Source organism: Bos indicus x Bos taurus, chromosome 16 (genome assembly GCF_003369695.1).
Source record: "Bos indicus x Bos taurus breed Angus x Brahman F1 hybrid chromosome 16, Bos_hybrid_MaternalHap_v2.0, whole genome shotgun sequence".
Classification (NCBI taxonomy): Eukaryota; Metazoa; Chordata; class Mammalia; order Artiodactyla; family Bovidae; genus Bos; species Bos indicus x Bos taurus.
Window position 1 is genome coordinate 27,505,497 of NC_040091.1, and position 21,287 is coordinate 27,526,783.

The 21,287-nt window shown below is 35.8% G+C and overlaps 1 protein-coding gene across 1 annotated transcript in view; it reads left to right on the forward strand.

The window, feature by feature from the left end:
* Window positions 1–21,287, forward strand: part of DNAH14 (dynein axonemal heavy chain 14) — a 376,162-nt gene that overhangs the window by 108,517 nt on the left and 246,358 nt on the right. Inside the window, exons 15-19 of the mRNA XM_027564099.1 lie at window positions 2,830–2,990; window positions 3,737–4,081; window positions 13,603–13,944; window positions 18,303–18,672; window positions 20,455–20,645. Of these exons, the coding sequence (XP_027419900.1) occupies window positions 2,830–2,990; window positions 3,737–4,081; window positions 13,603–13,944; window positions 18,303–18,672; window positions 20,455–20,645 (1,409 nt within the window). The remainder of the gene's footprint in view (window positions 1–2,829; window positions 2,991–3,736; window positions 4,082–13,602; window positions 13,945–18,302; window positions 18,673–20,454; window positions 20,646–21,287) is intronic.

The window sequence follows — 21,287 nt, forward strand, 5'->3', positions numbered from 1 at the left end:
CAACTAAGCACATGGCACATGAATTCTTACTGATATATCTATCAGATCCCAGTCTAGCACCTTCAGGGTTCATTCTCGCCTTCTACTTTTCCTAATATGTAACTTTTTTCTCTTTTGGTGAGAAATGTGGCTCACATAATCAGCAATATAGTTACTTATTTGTTATACCTGTATTATATTTTCAGAATTGCTATCCCTACGTCTTTAAGAAGGCTTCCCAGGTGACTCAGTGATAGTGAATCTGCCTGTCAATGCAAGACATGCAGATTTGATCCCTGGGTTAGGAACATCCCCTGGAGAAGTAAATGGCAACCCATTCCAGTATTCTTGCCTGGGAAATCCCATGGACAGAGGAGCCTGGTGGGCTACAGTCTATGGAGTTGCAAAAGAGTTAAACACAAAATAGTGACCAAACAACAGCAACCACCACTTTAAGAAACAAATATATCAAATAAGTACAGTGTTTATGTAGGGTCCTTTTAGTGTCTAAACTTATAGTCTACAATAAAAACACTGTTTTCCAAAGTAACTTAAATCAGCTCTTTCCCATCCTCTTCAGTGTGGTTGTACAGTTCATTTGTAATGACTTGTGATGTTTGTTTTTTCAAATGCTTAAAATATATGTATTTTTGTATATCTTTTTAGATCTTTGTTTATTTTTTGTTGGGGTGTTTATTTATTGTTAGGTTGTGAGAGGTCTTAATATGTATTCTGGATACAAGTATTTTATCAGATACAACATTTGCAAAAATTTCTCGCTGTCTATGCCTTAACTTTTCATTCTGTTTTTATTTTTATTGAAATATAGTTGCTTTACAATGTGTGTTATTTGTTACTATACCACAAAGTGAATCGTTACATGTATACATACATCCTGTCTCTTTTAGATTTCCTTCTCATTTCCGTCCCCACAGAGCACTGAGGAGAGTTCTCTGTGCTATGCAGTAGTTTCTCATTAGTTATCTGTTTCATACGTAGTCATTATATATGTCAATCCCAACCTTCCAGTTCATCCCACCTCCTTCCCTGCTTAATATTTATAAGTTTGTTTTCTACGCCTATGTCTCTATGCTTGCAAATAAGTTAATCTGTACCATTTTTCTAGATTCCACATATAAGCAATATTATGCGATATTTTTCTCTGACTTACTTCACTCTATGACAGTCTCTAGGTCTACCCACATCTCTGCAAATGGCACTATTTTGTTCCTTTTTATGACTGAGTATTATTCCACCATAGGTATGTACCACATCTTTATCCATTCCTCTGTTGATGGATATTTAGTTTGCTTCCATGTTCTGGCTATTATAAATAGCACTACAATGAACTTTGGAGTACATCTGTCTTTTTTTAATTTATGTGTAATTGGAGGATAATTGCTTTACAATGTTGTGTTTGGTTTATGCCATATATCAACATGAATCAGCCATATGTATAAGTAGGTCCCCTCCCTTTTGATCCTCTCTCCCATCTCCCACCCTATCCCACCCCTCTAGGTTGTCACAGAACATGGGTTGCATGTATCTTTTTGAACTATGGTTTTTCTACAGGTATATACTCAGGTGTGAGATTACTGGATCATAGGGTAGTTCTGTTTTTAGTTCCTTAAGAAACTTCTATACTATTCTCCATAGTGGCTGTATCCATTTACACTCCATCCAAACAGTAGGAGGGTTTCCTTTTCTCCACATCCTCTCCAGCATTTATCATTTGTAGATATTTTAATGATGGCCATTGTCACTGGTGTGAGGTGATACCTCATTGTAGTTTCAGTTTGTGTTTCTCTAATAATTAGTGATGTTGAGCATCTTCTCATGTGTTTATTAGCCATTTGTATGTCTTCTTTGAAGAAATGTCCATTTCCACTCATTTTTTGATTGGAGTGTTGGAATTTTTTTTATATTGAGCTACATGAGTTGTTCATATGCTTTGGTGATTCATTTGCAAATATTTTCTCCCAATCTGTGGGTTGTGTTTTCATTTTGTTTATTAAATGTAAGGCTGCACACTATAAAACTCTTAAAGGAAAACATAAGCAGAACATTCTTTGATATAAATCGCAGCAAGATCTTTTTTGACACACCTCCTAGAGTAATGAAAATAAGAACAAGAAAATGCGATCTAATTAAACTTAAAAGCTTTTGCACAGTAAAGGAAACCATAAATAAAGCAAAAAGACAACTATCTTTTCATTGATTCTCACAGAGCTAAATTTATTAATTTTGATAAGATACAGTTTGTCAATTTTTTTGTTTTAAGAATTATGCTTTTGGTTTTGTCTCTCACAACTTCTTTGCTTAGCTTAAGGTCACACATATTATCCCTATATTTTCTCCTAGAAGATTTATAGATTTGTGTTTTATATTTAGATATGTCATTTATTTTGAGCTGACTTTTGGACAGCGTATGCAGGGTACTTTGAAGGTTGTTTTTTTTTTTTTTTTTGCCTTAGACATTCAATTTGTTCAGCTTGATTATGAACTCAAGGAGAGTAGAGATAGTGTCTTCTAATTTTTGTATCCTCATAATGATATAATGCTCTTCACACAGCAGATACACTTTAAGTATTTGTTAACTTAATGATTTCTTCTGATTTTTTTTATCATACCTTGACCCACCACCCAGTACCCATGAGTGATTGTTTCTATAATAATTAATTCCAAATTTTTATACCTGCCTTTAAATTCCATTTATCAGTATAGAATACTAGATAGCCCTCAAAGGAAATCTGCCTCAGTTTTCAGTAGTTCTAAATGTCCTTGATAATTTTAAAGCATTGCTTTCAATGGAATTTCTGAATGTACTAAACTTTGAATCATATATTTTAGCCAAAATTATTCCTCTTTGCCAAGATCCCCGCCTGTCTATCTTTACTGAGTCAGCTTTAATTATGGATTTACCTAATAAGAAGAAAAATGTAAGTGACTATCAAACCAGATGGCCAGATTGTCAGGTCCTTTTTGAAATGGATCCTGCCTACCAAGATAAAGTAAGTTTAAAAATAGTTTGTCTTAAGGAAGGAATGTTTGGCTTAAGGAACAGAAATGCACTGAAATTTTCAGATGAAAGGGATTTATTGAAAAATTAGAGTATCATAATTAATGGCAATTGGAAAATCACTCCCAGCTTATCTCCCTATTTGTCTTCTTTATGATCTTTCCTCTTTGTTTGCCTCTGTATATTTTTTCAAACCTCCACTATGAAAATAATCTTTCTCTTTTATAGTTCCCTCATAATATTGGCTTGCTAATGTTGGCCCTGACTTTTCCCATTACTATCTAACGTGGCATTTTTTTGTTCAAACTCACAAAATAACCAACTTGCCTAGCTTGGGTCAAGATTCTATCCAAAGGCTGTTTTAAGAATTGGGTAAGGTCCCATAATATTTAGAACTCATCTTTTCTAGAGCTATGTGTGAAGCGTATACACTAAAACAAGGTAACAAGCCAAGGAATAAATGACTGATGTCCTTACTACATGGCTCAAAATAACATGCTAATTATAAAGTTAAATAACCTACTAAAGCTTTACATAAAACAAAATATAAAAAGCTATCTAAATTTCTTAAAGTCTTAAGTTTCCTAAATATTTAGATATTTAACAGACATTCTTAACAAAATGAACTTCACATAAAACCATTTTAAATGTTTTAACCAAACCATTAGATTATTAGATCATACTATTATCATTTTAAAAACAAAATCCTGATTGACTTTTTAACATTTTTACTTATAGATTGCGAGTTTCCTGACTATTATTGGAAGTTCAATGGGCCAAGTTAGTATTTACAGCTGCCAGTTTAGGAAATATTGTACTATGGTAGAGAAGGCCAAAATCATAGGTACCAAAATATCATCTATGGAAGAATTAACTTCAACACAGTTTAAAAGTATACTGTCTAAATTCAGAAACTACCTTCGACAAATTGTTAATATGGCCATTGAGAAGCGCATTGGTATTTTCAATGTTATGAGTTTTGATTATCAGTTACAATGCTTACCATATGTTGAGAACATCATAGATATGAGCCAAAATCTCTTGAGATCTGTAATTGAAAGAAAGAATGCAAATCTACTGGAGGTAAGTATTTTGAATATTCCTATTGCATGAGAATCAATTTTTTAAATTTGTAACACTGTATTGAGATAACATCAGCTTATAATATTATGTAAGTTTCATGTGTACCACATTATATTTCAGTCCTTTTCTTCCTATCCTAAAGTAGCCATTCTGACAGGTGTGAGATAATATCATTGTGGCTTTGATTTGCATTTCTGTAATAATTAGTGATGTTGAACATCTTTTCATGTGACTATTGGCCATTTGCATGCCTTCAGTGGAAAAAAGTCTATACAGCTCTTCTGCCCATTTTTAAATTGAACTGTTTGTTTTTCCATTGTTGAGTTGTATGAGTTCTTTATATATTTTGGATCTTCACCCCTTATCAGATTTAAGGTTTACAAATATCTTCTTCCATTGAGTAAGTTGTTTGTTTTTTTTAATTTTTTCATGGTTTCCTTTCCTGTGCAGAAGCTTTTTAGTTTGATGTTATCCCATTTGTTTATATCTGATTTTGTTTTCTTTGCCTGAGGAGAAAAATATTAAGAGAAATGTCAAAGAGTTTACTGCCCATGTTTCCTTCTAGGATTTTTATGGTTCAGGTCTTACATTCAAGTTTTTAATCGATTTTGAGTTGATTTTTGTGTGTGGTTTAAGGTAGTGGTCCAGCTTCACTCTTTCACGTATGGCAGGTCAATTTTCCCAAAACTTATCAGATAGACTTTTCATTTTCCATTGTATGTTCCTTGCTCCTTTATTATAAATTAATTGTCCATATATATGTGGGTTTATTTCTGGGCTGTCATTTTTGTTCCATTGATCTATGTATCTTGTTTTATGCCAGCACTCTGCTGTTTGAATTACTGTAGCTGTGTAATATGTTTTAAAATGAGAAAGTGTGATGGCTCTGGCTGTGTTTTTTTCTCAGGATTGCTTTGCTTATTTGGGGTCTTTTGTAATTCCATATAAATTTTAGGATTTTTTTCTAGCTCTGTGGAAAATGTCACACATATTTTGATAGGGATTGCTTTGAGTCTGTAGATTGTCTTAGGTAATAGGGACATTTTAACATTAATTCTCCCAATCTATAAGCATGAAATACTTTTCCATTTCTTTGTGTCTTCTTCAGTTTCTTTCATTGATGTCTTACAGTTTTCAGCATACAGCTTTCATGTGTCTGGTCAAATTTACTTTTATGCATTTTATTTCCTTGGTATGATTTTAAATGAGATTGTTTTCTTAATTTCTCTTTATACTAATTCATTTTTACTATATATAAGCACAACAGATTCTTCTGTATTGATTTTAAGGCCTAGAATTTCACTGTATTCATTTATTATTTGTAATATTTTGTGTGGAGTCTTTTGGGTTTCATATATATAAAATCATGTTTTCCACAGATAGTAATAGTCTTTGTTCCTATTTTCCAAGTTGGATACATTTTATTTTCCTTCTACAATTGCTTTGGCTAGGAATCCCTGTGTTATGTTGAATAGAAGTGGTAAGAGTGAGCCTCCTTTGCTTGTTCAGAATTTAGCAGGAAGACTTTCACCTTATTACCATTGAGTGTTGTATTGCCCTTGGATTTGTTGTATGGTGCTTCCCGGGTAGCACTAGTGTTAAAGAACATGCCTAGCAGTACAGGTAGATGTAAGAGACATGGGTTCGATCCCTGGATTGGAAATACCTCCTGGAGGAGGGCACAGCAGCCCACTCCAGTATTCTTGCCTGGAGAATCCCAAGGACAGAGGAGCCTGGGAGGCTCCAGTCTGTGAAGTTGCACAGTGTCTGACACGACTGAAGAGACTAAGCATGCATGCATGGCCTTTATTATGTTGAGATATGTTCCCTCTAGATGCATGTTGCTGTGAGTTTTTACAATGAATGAATGTTGAATTTTATCAAATGCTTTTACTACATCTATTGCGATGATCACATGGTTTTTGTCTTTTGTTTTCTTGATGTGCTGTATCACTTTGATCGATGTGTATAAATGGAACCATTGTGACCCTGGAATGAATAAAACTTGATCATGGTGCATGATCCTTTTTATGTGTTGTTAGATTTTGTTTGCTAATATTTTGTTGAGGATTTTTGCATCTATATTCATCAGAACTGTTGGCATGTAATTTTCTTTTTTGGTAATGTTTTGGTCTGGTTTTGGTATCAGATGATTGGGACCTCATAGAATGAATTTGTGGAGAAGGTAATGGCAACCCACTCCAGTACTTTTGCCTGGAAAATCCCATGGATGGAGGAGCCTGGTAGGCTGCAGTCCATGGGGTAGCTAAGAGTCGGACATGACTGAGCGACTTCACTTTCACTTTTCACTTTCCTGCATTAGAGAGGGAAATGGCAACCCACTCCAGTGTTCTTGCCTGGAGAATCCCAGGGGCGGGGGAGCCTCGTGGGCTGCTGTCTCAGGGGTCACACAGAGTCGGACACGACTGAAGTGACGAAGCAGCAGCAGCAGCAGAATGAATTTGGGGATGTTCTGTTCTCTTCAGGTTTTGGGGAGAGTTTGAGAATGATAGGTATAAGTTCTTTGTATGTTTGTAAGTTCTTCCCTGTGAAGCTATTCTGTCTTGGACCTCTGTTTGCAGGGAGTTTTTTAAAATTACAGATTCTGTTCCAATTCTAATAATTGATCTATAAATTTTCTGTTTCTTCTTGATTCAGTTTTGGCAGGCTTTATGTTTCTAGGAATTTGTCTGTTTCTTCTGGGTTGTCCATTTTGTTGGCATGCACTTTACATGCCTCCTCCTGAGAAACCCGTGTGCAGATCAAGAAGCAACGATTAGAACTGGACATGGAATAACAGACTGGTTCCAAATTGGGAAAGGAGACTGTCAAGGCTGTACATTGTCACCCTGATTATTTTACTTATATGCAGAGTATACCATGCAAAATGCTGGGCTGGATGAAGCACAAGCTGGAATCAAGATTGCCAGAAGAAATATCATTAACTTCATATATGCACATGACACCACCCTAATGACCAAAAGTGAAGAGAAACTAAAGAGCCTCTTGATGAAAGTGAAAGAGGAGAGTGAAAAAGCTGGCTTAAAACTCAACATTCAAAAAACGAAGATCTTGGCATCCGGTCCCATCACTTCATGGCAAATCGATGGGGAAACAATGGAAACTGACAGACTTTATTTTCTAGGCTCCAGAATCACTGTGGATGGTGACTGCAGCCATGAAATTAAAAAAAAAAAAAAAATGCTTGCTCCTTGGAAGAAAACCTATGACAAACATAGACAGCATATTAGAAAGAAGGGACATCACTTTGCTAGCAAAGGTCCATATAGGCAAAGCTATGATTTTTCCAGTAATCATGTACAGATGTGAGAGATCATGTACAGACCAACAAGAAGGCTGATACAGAAGAACTGACGCTTTCAAATTGTGGTGCTGGAGAAAACTCTTGAGAGTCCCTTGGACTGCAAGGAGATCAAACCAGTCAATTCTAAAGGAAATCAGTCCTGAATATTTGTTGGGAGGACTGATGCTGAAGCTCAGGCTCCAATACTGTGGCCACTAGATGCAAAGAGTTTACTCATTGGAAAAGAACTGATGCTGGGAACGATTGAAGGCAGAAGAGCATGACAGAGGATGAGATGGTTGGTTGGCATCAACGACTCAATGAACATGAGTTTTAGCAAACTTGGAAATAGTGAAGGACAGGGAAGCCTAGCATGCTGCAGTCAATGGGGTTGCAGTCAGACACTACTGAGAAACTGAACAACTGTTCATAGTCTTTTCTTATGGTTTTCTGTATTTCTGTGACATCAGTTGTTGTTTCTCATCTTTCTTATTTTGTTTATTTCGTCATGTCTCTTTTCTTCTTGGTGAGCCTGTCTAGAGGAGATTTGTTGATTTTGTTTATCCTTTAAAAAAAACATCTCTTGGATTTATTTATTTTTCTTTTTTTTATCTTAATTTAATTTTTTCACTCTCTTTTTTATTTCCTTCCTTCAGCTGACTTAATTTTTATTTGTTCTTTTTCTAATTCATTTAGGTGGTAGGCAGGTTGCTTGAGATTTTTCATATCTTTTGAATAAAGCTTGTGTCATTATGAATTTTCTTCTTAGAACTGCTTTTGCTGTATCCCATAGATGTTGATAGTAATGTTTTCATTATTTGCCTAGAGTTATTTTTTATTTCCTATTTTATTTCCTCATTGACTCATTCTTTTTTTAGTATCAAGTGTTTAGTCACCATGTAATTGTGGTTTTTTGCTTGTTTTCTTTCTATGGATGATTTCTAGTTTCATGCCATTGTGGTCAGAAAAGATACTTTAAATAATTTCTATCTTCTTAGTTTGTTGAGGCTTATTTTGTGTACTAATATGTGGTCTATCCTAGAGAATGTTCCATATGTGCTTGAAAATAATGTGCATTTTGTTTGTTTTTTTGATACAGTGTCTTGTAGATATCAATTCTTGTTATTTAGCTGCTAAGTCGTGTTCAAATTTTTGCAACCCTGTTGATTGTAGCCCTCCAGGCTCTTTTGTTCATGAGATTTCCCAGGCAAGAATACTGGAGTAGGTTGCCATTTCTTTCTCCAAGGGAGCTTCCCAACCCAGAGATCAAACCTGCATCTCCTCCAGTGGCAGGTGGATTTTTTTTTTTTTTTTTTTTTTTACCACTGAGCTACCTGGGAAATCCATAATTCCTGAAGAAAATCAACCCCAAATATTCACTGGAAGGACTGTTGTTGATGCTGAAGCTCCAATACTTTGGCCATTGGATGTGAAGAGCTGACTCATTGGAAAAGACCCTGATGCTGGGAAAGATTGAGGGCAAGAGGAGAAGAGGGTGGCAGAGGATGACATGGTTAGATAGCATCACCAATTCAATGGACATGAATTTGAGCAAACTCCAGGAGATAGTGGAGGACAAGAGGAGCCTGGTGTACTACAGTCCATGGGGTCACAAAGAGTTGGATACAACTGAACAACAACAACAAAGTTTATATCCTTATCCTCTCTATACTTAAGCACCTTTATCTGTAAATTGGGGATAATATTTGTAATTGACCTACAGAAGTTGTGAGAATTAAAGAAGTTAATGATTGCAAAGCTCTTTTACCCTTTCTGGCACATAGTGAACTTATGTGAGTTACTTCTACAGTTAGAAGAATCATTGTTATTAGTTCCAGAAAGTTGTTTCTGAGCTATATGTATTTTTAGAAAGTGGTTCTGAAAGTTATGTTTATTTTTCTTCTTTCTGGCTTCTGCATGCCCCCAGGTGTGTTTTTATAAAGGGAAGTAGCTTCCCTTTATATAGTTAAGGAAATTCCCTTATTTGCATAAGAGTTCCTAACTTGATATGTGTTTTTTAATCATAAGTTAACTTTATCAAATCCTTATTCTTTTTATCTGTTGTGATAATCATGCAGTTGTTTTCCTTTAACCTTTTAATGCAGTTAATTACATTAATTGACTTTCTAAGTTTAATTTCATATCTGAATCAATAGATATACCTTACCAGTGTGCACATGCACATAGATATATTGCTACATTATTTTTTAAATTTTGCCTTTATGCTTGCTTATAAGTGAAATTGGTCTGTAATTTTCTTTTCTTTTACAATCCTTAACTGAATGTACTACTAGTGACAAAAAGGAAGTTTGGGAATATTTCATGTCTTTCTACTACTCTCTTCTATAAAAATGTAATTATCTGTTTTCTTTGGGATATGAGTTTAAGATATTTTTCTGGAATTTAATTGGGATTTGTGGTTGGAGTCAGGACAGTTGTCTTTACTCAGTCTTATATTGTGAGCATTTTCAGTAAAATTCAGCAGGCATCATTATAAACCCATTACTAAATTATTTTATTTGATTCTCAAAACTGTAATGAGGACACCAAGTTTATTAAAGTAAAGCTACTTTGGTTCATGCAGTTAGTAAATATTGGAACTAGGATTCAAACACAGGTCTCTCTGACTTTAAAGTCAGTTCATATTAACCCTGTGATAAAAATGTATATTCAAGAGCAGGTTCACGTATGTGCATGTGCACACATATATACCCATACACCATAAAATGGATACAATTTCTGCTTGGTTAGCATAATTATCTCTAGGTGGTGAAGTAATAGGTATTTTTATTTTATAAAGTTTTTTATTGCTGTTTTTGCATGAGCATATAGTCAAGTAGAATAAGTATTTAAAAAATTAGAACATACACAAGCAATTCAAGGCTGTGAGCTGAAAATTAAACTGATATTGATTCCAGAATTATGATTACTCATCAAGAGCCCTTGAAACATGAGGGAAACTATGGTAAAATTGTAATTTAAGTATAGGAATTTAATTCTTTTGAAAATCTAATGGAATGATATACAAATACTTATAAAAAGTGTGGATGTAATATATACACATATATATGGGCTTCCCTGATGTTAAAGAATCCACTTGCAATTTGGGACACATAGGTTCGATCCCTGGGTTAAGAAGATCCTCTGGGGGAGGGCACGGCAACCCACTTCATTATTCTTGCTTGGAGAATCTCCATGGACAGAGGAGCCTGGCAAGCTAAAGTTCATGGGGTTGCAAAGAGTTGGACATGACTGAGCGACTAAGCACACCACAGCACACACATACATTTGTGCATATATTTGTAATGACTGCGTATACTTACAATGGATACAAACAGGATTTGGAATCAGATTTGGGCTTGAATTATAGCTCTGTAACTCACTAAATTTCATTTTTTAGGCTTATTAATCCTTCTGAAACTCAGTTTCCCTCTTTGCAGACTAGAGAAAATAACACTCAAGTAGTAAATATGTTTTTTAAAATTTCTTAAATTGAAGAAAGTAGGGAAAACCACTAGACCATTCAGGTATGACCTAAATCAAATCTCTTATGATTATACAGTGGAAGTGACAAATAGATTTAAGGCATTAGATCTGATAGACAGAGTCCCTGAAGAACTATGGACGAAGTTCGTGACACTGTACAGGAGGCAGGGATCAAGATCATCCCCAAGGAAAAGAAATGCAAACAGGCAAAATAGTTGTCTGAAGAGGACTTACAAATAGCTGTGAATAAAAGAGACATGAAAGGCAAAGGAGAAAACAAAATATATATCCATGTGAATGCAGAGTTCCAAAGAATAGCAAGGAGACATAAGAAAGCCTTCCTCAGCAATCAATGCAAAGAAATAGAGAAAAACAATAGAATGGGAAAGACTAGAGATCTCTTTAAGAAAATTAGAGATACCAAGGGAACATTTCATGCAAAGATGGGCTCAATAAAGGACAGAAATGGTATGGACCTAACAGAAGCAGAAGATATTAAGAAGAGGTGGCAAGAATACACAGAAGAACTATACAAAAGAGATCTTCATGACCCAGATAATCATGATGGTGTGATCACTCAACTAAAGCAAGACATCCTGGAATGCAAATTCAAGTGGGCCTTAGGAAGCATCACTACAAACAAAGCTAGTGGACTTGATGGAATTCCAGTTGAGCTATTTCAAATCCTAAAAGATGATGCTTTGAAAGTGCTGTACTCAATATGCCAGCAAATTTGAAAAATGCAGCAGTGGCAACAGGACTGGAAAAGGTCGGTATTCATTCCAATCCCAAAGAAAGGCAGTGCCAAAGAATGCTCAAACTGCTGCACAATTGCACTCATATAAGTAATGCTCAAAATTCACCAAGTCAGACTTCAATAGTACTTGAACCGCGAACTTCCAGATGTTCAAGCTGGATTTAGAAAAGGCAGAGGAACCAGAGATCAAATTGCCAACATCCACTGGATCATCAAAAAAGCAAGATAAGTCCAGAAAAACATCTACTTCTGCTTTATTGACTATGCCAAAGGCTTTGACTGTGTAGACCACAACAAACTATGGAAAATTCTGAGAGATGGGAATACCAGATCACCTGACCTGCCTCTTGAGAAATCTGTATGCAGGCCAGGAAGTAACAGTTAGAACTGAACATGGAACACAGACTGGTTCTAAATCGGGAAAAGATTATGTCAAGGCTATATATTGTCACCCTGCTTATTTAACTTATATGCAGAGTACATCATGAGAAATGCTGGGCTGGATGAAGCACAAGCTGGCATCAAGATTGCCAGGAGAAATATCAATAACCTCAGATATGCAGATGACATCACCCTTATGGCAGAAAGCAAAGAAGAACTAAAGAGCCTCATGATGAAAGTGAAAGAAGAGAGTGAAAAAGTTGGCTTAAAACTCAATATTCAAAAAAAAACAACAACTCAATATTCAGATCATGGCATCTGATCCCATCACTTCATGGAAAATAGGTGGGGAAACAGTGGAAACAGTGAGAGACTTTATTTTTTTGAGCTCCAAAATCACTGCAAGTGGTTAAAAGATACTGGATCCTTGGAAGAAAACTTATGACCAACCTAGACAGCATATTAAAAAGCAGAGACATTACTTTGCCAACAAAGGTCCATAGAGTCAAAGCTATGGTTTTTCCAGTAGTCGTGTATGGATGTGAGAGTTGGACTACAAAGAAAGCTGAGCACCAAAAAACTGATGCTTTTGAACTGTGGTGTTGAAGAAAAGTCTTGAGAATCCCTTGGACAGCAAGGAGATCCAACCAGTACATCATAAAGAAAATCAGTCCTGAATATTCATTGAACAGATTGATGTTGAAGCTGAAAGTCCAATACTTTGGCCACCTGATGTGAAGAACTGAGTCATTTGAAAAGACCCTGATGCTGGGGACGATTGAAGGCAGGAGGAGAAGGGGACGACAGAGGGTGAGATGGTTGGATGGCATCACCGACTCAATGGACATGAGTTTGAGTAAAATCCAGGAGTTGGTGATGGACAGGGAGGCCTGGCGTGCTGCAGTCCATGGGATCGCAAAGAGTCGGACACGACTCAACAATTGAACTGAACTGACTGAGTAAACATGCTGTCAAAACAAAATCAGATCGTGTACATAAAGAACATAACATATAAATGCTCAAAAAAATGGGAGCAATTATTACGCACCATTCACATTTCAGTCATAGCCTTGTTACTACTACCACATTTACTTCTTAGAACAGATTTACTCATAACAGTCCTTATTTATGTCTCATGTGCATGCATGCTGAGTTGCTCAGTCGTGTCTGATTTTTGCAACCCCATGAGCTGTAGCCTGCCAGGCTCTTCTGTCCATGGAAATACTGGACACAGGAATACTAGGGTGGTTTGTCATTCCCTTCTCCAGAGGATCTTCCCGACCCAGGGATCAAACCTGGGTCTCCTGCATTGCCAGCAGACTCTTTACCATCTGAGCCACCAGAGAAACTGTCTTTATGTCTTAGCAGCATTTATTTTATGTGCAGATTACATTCAAGTTCCTTCTGTTAACAATAGAAAGGATTTGATCTTGTTAATGCTCCGGTATTTAAGCAATACTTAGAATAGTGTCTAGATGATGTCTTTTTTTTGAAATTATAATTATGTAAGTTAGTGAAAGATATTGAGTAACTACTTTTCTAAAATAATGAAAAATCATTATATAATTGTAATTGATTTGTTAATGATTTTAGGTTATAGACTCATCCTTGCAGAAGCTGGAATATACTCCCACTGAAATAGAAGAATTTTTGGAATATTTTACTTTTTTGGATGCAATTTCTTCAAAAATATCTAAGTTAGAAAAAGAGTACACAATAGTTGCTCAGCTGTATTCTGTTGTAAGGTATTACCAGATCCATGTTTCAGAAGAGCAAATTGCCATTTATAAAATCCTTCTCATCAAGTTTGGTCAACTAAAAACTTCTGTGAAGTTAAGCGAAACAAATAAAGATGCTGCTATTTCTAAATTCAGAGACAATTTGGAATCATACATCACTGGTCTACGTATTGAAGTTAGTAATTTAAAAGCCAAAGTAAGTTTTGTTTCTCATTATGTAAGCCTAGCATATAGGTATTTCCTTTCTGTGGAATCTTAAGTAAATAATTTAGTCCAAGTATTCTTAACCTGGAATCCACAGACATAATTTTGATTTGTGAATTTGAATGAGAAGTGAAATTATGTGTCTGTTCTCACTAACCTCTAACTGAAGTTTAGCATTTTCTCCAACTTTGAGTTAATGTAGACAAGCAACAGTAAAGTGGTGATTTTTTTCCATAGGCTTCAACAGACTGCTAAAGTTGGCGCATGACATAAACAGAGCTAAAAAAAACCCTGGATACTTTTTGGGCCTTAGTCTAGGCCAAACGATAATAATTCCAGCTTCACTCACTTATGAGGAGCAAACTACAATAAACACCAACATTTACTGAGCTTTAACTAAGCGTCAGTAACCATGCTACGTGCTTTATTGTTTTTCTGCATGAAAACAAACAAACACCTGAGTTTTAAAGAGGTTAACTAACTTGCTTAAGATCACAGTGAGGGCTAGGGCTCCAGAATCCTTGCTTCTTTTCACTCCCCTCTATCCCCACCACCATTACAAGTTACTATTATCATATTTATTCAATATATTTTGGTACCTAATATGTATTAAGCACAATATTATGTATTACAATTAGTTGCTTTAAAAATTTTCTGCATCTATGCAGAATCTATACTGGCCTCACACAAATAAAATAAAGGTGAAAAAATAGGCATATGAGAGTACTTGAATGCATTCAATTGCAATCTTTAAAATATTACGAGAAATTTCATATGCATGTGTACCAAGGTTTCTAGTTCACCCTATTTATATGTTAAGTGTACTAGGTTGGACACTGAGATGGAATATCTGTGTTACAGTAGGTTCATTGGAAAGTGCTTCTGGCAACAGTGTGAGGGCTTGAAGTAATCAAGGTTGGACAGAAGGAAAAATTGAACTCTAGTGTCATTGCCATGTAGGTTTCATAGGATCCTATGCTCTATGCTTAGTTGCTCAATTGTGTCTGACTCTTTGCAACCCTGTGGACTGTAGCCCACCAGGCTCCTCTGTCCATGGGGATTCTCCAGGCAAGAATACTGGAGTGGGTTGCCATGCCCTCCTCCAGGGGATCTTTCCAGCCCCGGGATTGAACCCAGGTCTCCCGCATTGCGGGGAGATGCTTTACCATCTGAGCAACCAGGGGAATCTCTAAATTGGAATGACTCTGCAGAGTTATCCTGAATGAAGACAAAAGGGCTGGTTCTTTACACATCCATGATGGAGCTATAAGTGAAAGTGAAAGTGAAGTCGCTCAGTCGTGTCCGACTCTTTGTGACCCCATGGACTGCAGCCTACCAGGCTCCTCCGTCCATGGGATTTTCCAGGCAAGAGTACTGGAGTGGGTTGCCATTGCCTTCTCCTTGGATGGAGCTATAGAGGGGGTGTAATCTTGTGTGACTTTTTGGTAAAGGGCAACCCCTGGAGAGGGTCTCAGCTAGAGTAAGCATCTATCTTTAGGTTCACTGATTCTTTCTTCTATCATCTGCATGCTATTATTGAATCAAATCCAATGAACTTCTACTTTTGTTTATTGTGTTTCTCAGTTCTAAAATTTTCATTTGATTTTTAATTATATCTTTTTTTATTTTTCTTTGCTAAGACTTTCTATTTTCCCAATGGCTTCAAGAATATACATTATTTCTATGCAGCATTGTTATAAAACCTGCTTTATATTCTTTGTCAGATAATTCGAACATCTGTGTCATCTAGACATTGGTGTCTGTTGATTATTTTTTCCCATGTGAGTTGAGGTTTTCCTGGTTTTTTGTATATGGAGTAATATTGGATTAAATATTATGCTCTAAAGTTCTGTTTCATACCTAAATGCCATGTTGGTATTTTTGTTTTAGAAAACTGTTGACCTAGTCAGATTCAGGTCCCAAGTTCCAACCCACTTTCTTTGGGCTGTGGGTTTCTTTCCATTGTTATTTCCATTATCAATATCTCTAAGGTGCTGTTCAGACCATGTGTGTGCCATCCTGTGTGTGCCGTTCAGTGGTCAGTATTATTCTGGGTAGTGGTATGTTAGTTTAATCTCAGAGTCTTTGATGTGCTGAATAGGATCAGATCTATATGTGTGCAGCTCAGCTGAGCCCAGGAGTTCACACAACTTTACGTAATTACTTTCCAGAGGTCCTTTCTGTTTACAGTCTTCTCCATATTTTCCAGATTCTCTGCACTCTTTTTTTCAGTCCTCTGTTAGAAAACTGGGACTTGTTACTGTACTCTGTCAACTTCCATAACTGCACCCACATCTGGGGCAAAGTAGTAGAACACAGAGAGAAAAAAATCAACAGGGTTGACCCTCCTTAGAACCACAGATTACCAAGACAGAAAGTAAAGGTCTCTTCTCTGAGTTTCAGCTCCTGAGGCTTCCATTGCCACCACCTTAAAATTGTTTGAGGACTGGGTTGTGAGAAAAAAAGAGAGAGAAAGAGAGGATTTCCATACTCTGAGTGTTAGGAGCTGTCAAAGAAAACCCAGAGTTGAACAGTAGTCAAAGTGGTAAAAACAGATTTTCATTCAGTATGATTGCAATAGGGGAAATGATCTGTTGTCTAGGATGAGCAGACATTGAGGATGGGAATTCTGGTTAAATTGACTTAGCAAGGTTCTTACTAAAACTTAATTTTATAAGGAAGTGCACATATGAGCCTAAAAGTTACAACCTACTTAGTAGTCAGTCAGAAAGAAAAGAAAGTGAAATCGCTCAGTCGTGTCTGACTCTTTGTGACCCCATGGAGCCTACCAGGTCCCTCTGTCCATGGGATTTTCCAGGCAATAGTACTGGGAGGTGGCGGGGAGTTGCCATTTGCTTCTCCAGGGGATCTTCCCGACCCAGAGACTGAACCCAGGTCTCCCGCATTGTAGACAGATGCTTTACCATCTGAGCCACCAGGGAGCCTGACTAAAGTTTGGTCAAGCAAAGAATCTTTGTCAGAACCTTTCTTGCTCCTCAAGTCAGAATTGGTAAGTTCTCCTAGAGCTCTCACTGGTTTTGCCTCCTGAAAATTCCTCCCAGGTTTCTAATACATTGAGCTTAGGTCAGGGAGAAAATGGTAAACTCATTGCTAATTTGGTAGCATTTCAAGTTACCATCTTCTTCCCCAATCTGCCTTCTACAATTTATTTTCAGTTTCCTCACCTCACTGCTCCCTCCATGTGTTCTGTCCAGGTTTCACTGGGAAAGACAGGGTGGGGCATATTTACTCCATCTTCTGATGGGTGCAATTACATAAACTTTTAAATTATTTTATTGGTATATTTAGTGACATATCATTCTGTGAAGATCTCAATTAGAATACTGCTGATAGAGTTGACAAAACTTTACCTCCATCTAAGCAACTAAGATTATTTCTCCAAGTATTCCCTCCCCTCCAAAGATAGCTCATATACAAACATAAATAAATATTAATGAATGGAAATTGCAGGAAAAGCCTAAAGAAAATTTTATGATAATCTATTATATAAGCATCACTGATATAGATTATTCTAAGCCCTCTCCATCATCACAGATACTGTTTCTCAATTGCTTAAGCTTTTGTGTTATGATTGCTATCAGTACTTGTTGGATGACCACACTACACATAACACAATGGTACATGCAGTTCCATAGGTTTGATTTTTTTTTGAAGAATAAGGTGGTAGGATCCAAATTCATTACTTTCTTCCAACAGCTTTTATGTATGATACTAGGTTCTAAGAGGTATACAAAAATAAATAAGTGAAATTATCCTTAATCTGCAGAATTTTATAATGTAGTAAGAAATCAGAACAAAATTTTACTTATATTCCTCTTTGGAGGTTATTGTTGCAAATGTCCACAATTTTCTGTGCAGTGGGAAAACTAATAATATAAGGTAGCATGTGATAAACATCATTCAAATAATACCAAGTTCAGCTTCATCAGAAAAAGCAAGTAAGTTTTGGAGTGCAGGCTATCATAGGGCCCTACCCTGGAACTGCCACTTAACCATTAGATGATGGGAACCTCTGAACTTCTTGAAAAATCATGGAAAATATAAATTATCTCTCAAATTTCTTGTATGTACTTAGTAAATAAGGTCTTCAATGTTACTTATCACAGGACCTGACATACAGAAAGTACACAAATTTTAGGTATTATTGTAATAAAAAAGAATTAAAATTAAGCATAATCATAAATAAGTATAAATTAAGGACAGTCTTTTCAGATAATGATTGCAAATAAAGTTTGTTGACACTTAGGTGGCATATTAAAATGCTGTCAATAAAACATGTTTAAGTTCAGAACATTATACCCTCCTAAAAATGTTTTATTATTTTTTTAGATAAGAAATTCTATTTTGTTATGTGCTAGTACTCCAGTGTCAACAGCAATGGAAATGATCCAGACTCTTTCAGAGGAAGCTGCAAGTTTAGCTGTCAAAGCTAAAACATATTCAAACTATCAGGATTGTTTCGATGATTCCCAGTCTCATATGAATTTTCTTAATATGGAAGAGCTTACACAAATTGTACTTTCAGATATTGCTGACATTGACTATGACTTAACCTTAAGGAAAATATTATGGGATGCACAAGAGGAATGGGGAACACTCTTTTGGGAATGGAGGAATAGCACTCTTGACAGTATTGATACAGAATCAGTATATAGAAATGTTTCAAAATGGATGCAAATAATCTTTGTACTAGAAAAAGGTAAAGTGTCTTTCTCAAGTTTTTCTACTTAAGATTACACAAAAATGGCTACTAGACCAGCAAGATCATTGTCCTTGGCTTTGTTACTTTACCTGTTCCAAGGACTGACCATTAATGACTGAAAAGACAGTACAAGAGTATAGGTAGGAATCACTTCCTGAAGCAAGAAAGAGATTAAAACTTTGGAAAAAAATTTTTAATTAATTAGTAACAATTTTGTATCTGTTAAAAATTGATTCTCTAGGTAGAACCCCAAATACTTCCACCTGATTCTGGCTCTTAGAACCACGGATATTTTGATGTTAAGGACCCACCTTCAAACCCTCACTGTGTGTGCAGATAGTATACTTTGGCCAATGCGAGAAACAGCCAGAGTCATTTTGATAGGTTTTCCTTCTGCTAATCATCAAATTTGAAATCTTGCCAACACAGAGATGCTGTGTTGCACACAGAATTTTGCAAGCAATTCTGTAAAATCAAATCCTTTCCAAATAGAAAGCTTTATTCCACTTGGCAAGATAATGCTTTTATTTTTTAAATTCCTCTGATCTCTCAGCTATACCTTAAGCTATAGTTTTTTTTATAGTTTTTTTTGTTTTATTGTTTTTTTTCCTTTCAAGGAAAACACCTTATTTTGCTTGTTTTTAAATTATATAAGAAATATGACTATCACAGAAACTGTAGAAAAGAGAAAACTTGGGGACAAATCACCCAGAGTGTTAAAGCAACACAACACTCATTTTGTGCATTCTCTTTCAATATTGTGTCATATATCTGTTTCAGAGAGCAACATATAAAGTAACAAGTAGATAAAACTTTCTTTTATCCATAGTTTCCCAGATTAAATCTTGTTCACCACAGTATAGACTTGCAAAAAACTTATTCTCATCTTTCTATCTGATCAAGTCTTGAAATACACTTTGTCATTCAACATAGCTTTATAAAATAAGCCTCATCTGTACCAACTGGATAGTCAAGAATATGCGTATAGTTTTCAGTTCTCTCAAGTGCCCTACTTTGGCTATTTCTCTGTCTCCTCCCTCTTTTATAAATTGAGTAAAAGGTTATCAGGGTTGGACCTTCAGCTGCACAGGTTTTGAGTCCTGCACCCTTTGTGTGTGCTGTGCTTAGTTACTCAGTTGTGTCCGACTCTTTGCAACCCTGTGGACTGTAGCCCACCAGGCTCCTCTGTCCATAGGGATTCTCCAGGCAAGAATACTGGAGTGGGTTGCCATGCTCTCCTCCAGGGGATCTTCCCGACCCAGGAATCTGTATTGTGGTGTGGTGTTAATGCCAGAGGAAAGATCAGTTCTGGTCTACAGCAAAGTTTTTACCTTTATTTTCTACATTTCAGTGTAAAGATATATTCTTTATGAAATGATAGTGATTGGCTTTTTCCCTTAATGTTCTTTTAATGAGCAGAATTGAAAAGCCCCAAAACCAAAATAGTCTTTTGAATTATTTATGTGTACCTCTCTGTCTGTATGTCTATCTTGTCAGGGAAAATCTGGGAAACCCTGTGGTAACTAGCTATCTCTAGTATCAAATTTTGCAAAATAACTTGTTCTGATAGTTTGGGGTTTTATTCACTAGTCCTGATTAATTATTTCTCTTTATTTTAATCCATGCTTGATTCTTATGGGAGAATGATGTTAATAAGCCTCATTATTTTAGTACAGATTAATAACTGATAAAGCAGTATTACATTAAATAGCAAATTTGTTTTCTGGCTTAGAAAATGTGGACTGTATGATAAAGCTGCTGACCCATTGCTTCTTATAGGTCTACCTAAAAATGACATGGTGACACATCTTAAGCAATCAGTGATAGATTTTAAACAAGAGCTGCCAATCATCATAGCACTAGGAAACCCCTGTCTCAAGCCAAGGCATTGGGAGGCTGTCCAGGAGATTATTGGAAAGTCAGTGTCTCTTGATAAAAACTGTACAGTAGAGAATCTTCTAGCACTCAAGGTAAGTTAAAATAGTTTGAAATAAAGTTGGCATAGCAGAAGGCCCAAATCTAAGTAGGCAAGTAAATCTACAAGGAGTAGGAAATGAAAAATAAGACATTTATGGAATGTTAGGAAAAGCAGGAGTGTAATGTATTAGTAGATAGGTGATGCTTCATTGGTGATAGTTTAGTACAGATTAATAACTGATAAAACTAGTATTACATTGAATAGTAAATTTGCTTTTTGGTTTAAAAATATGATGTACATATTATAAGCATAAGCCATTCATCGTGCCATTACTACTAGGTGATTCGAAAACAGTAATACTGGTTTTCATGCACAACAAATGAAATTAAATTAGTGTTTTTATTTAACAGTGATACTTCTTGTGGAGAGTAAATTTTATAGGAATACAATCAAAACTACAGTATTTATATAAAATGAAGATATATTAAGAGCATGTTAGGGTGGCCCTGCAAATAACTTGATATTCTATTTAAAATATACAATTAGCAGCTATTTGATTTACCTGTAGGTTTTGTTATAAAAATAAAATTTTACTATGATTTTCATGGTTAAAATTTTTCTATTTTCATGTGTAGTTTACAGTAAGCTTCATTTATATTATATGTTCCACAGTTGACAATGTCTAATATAACCA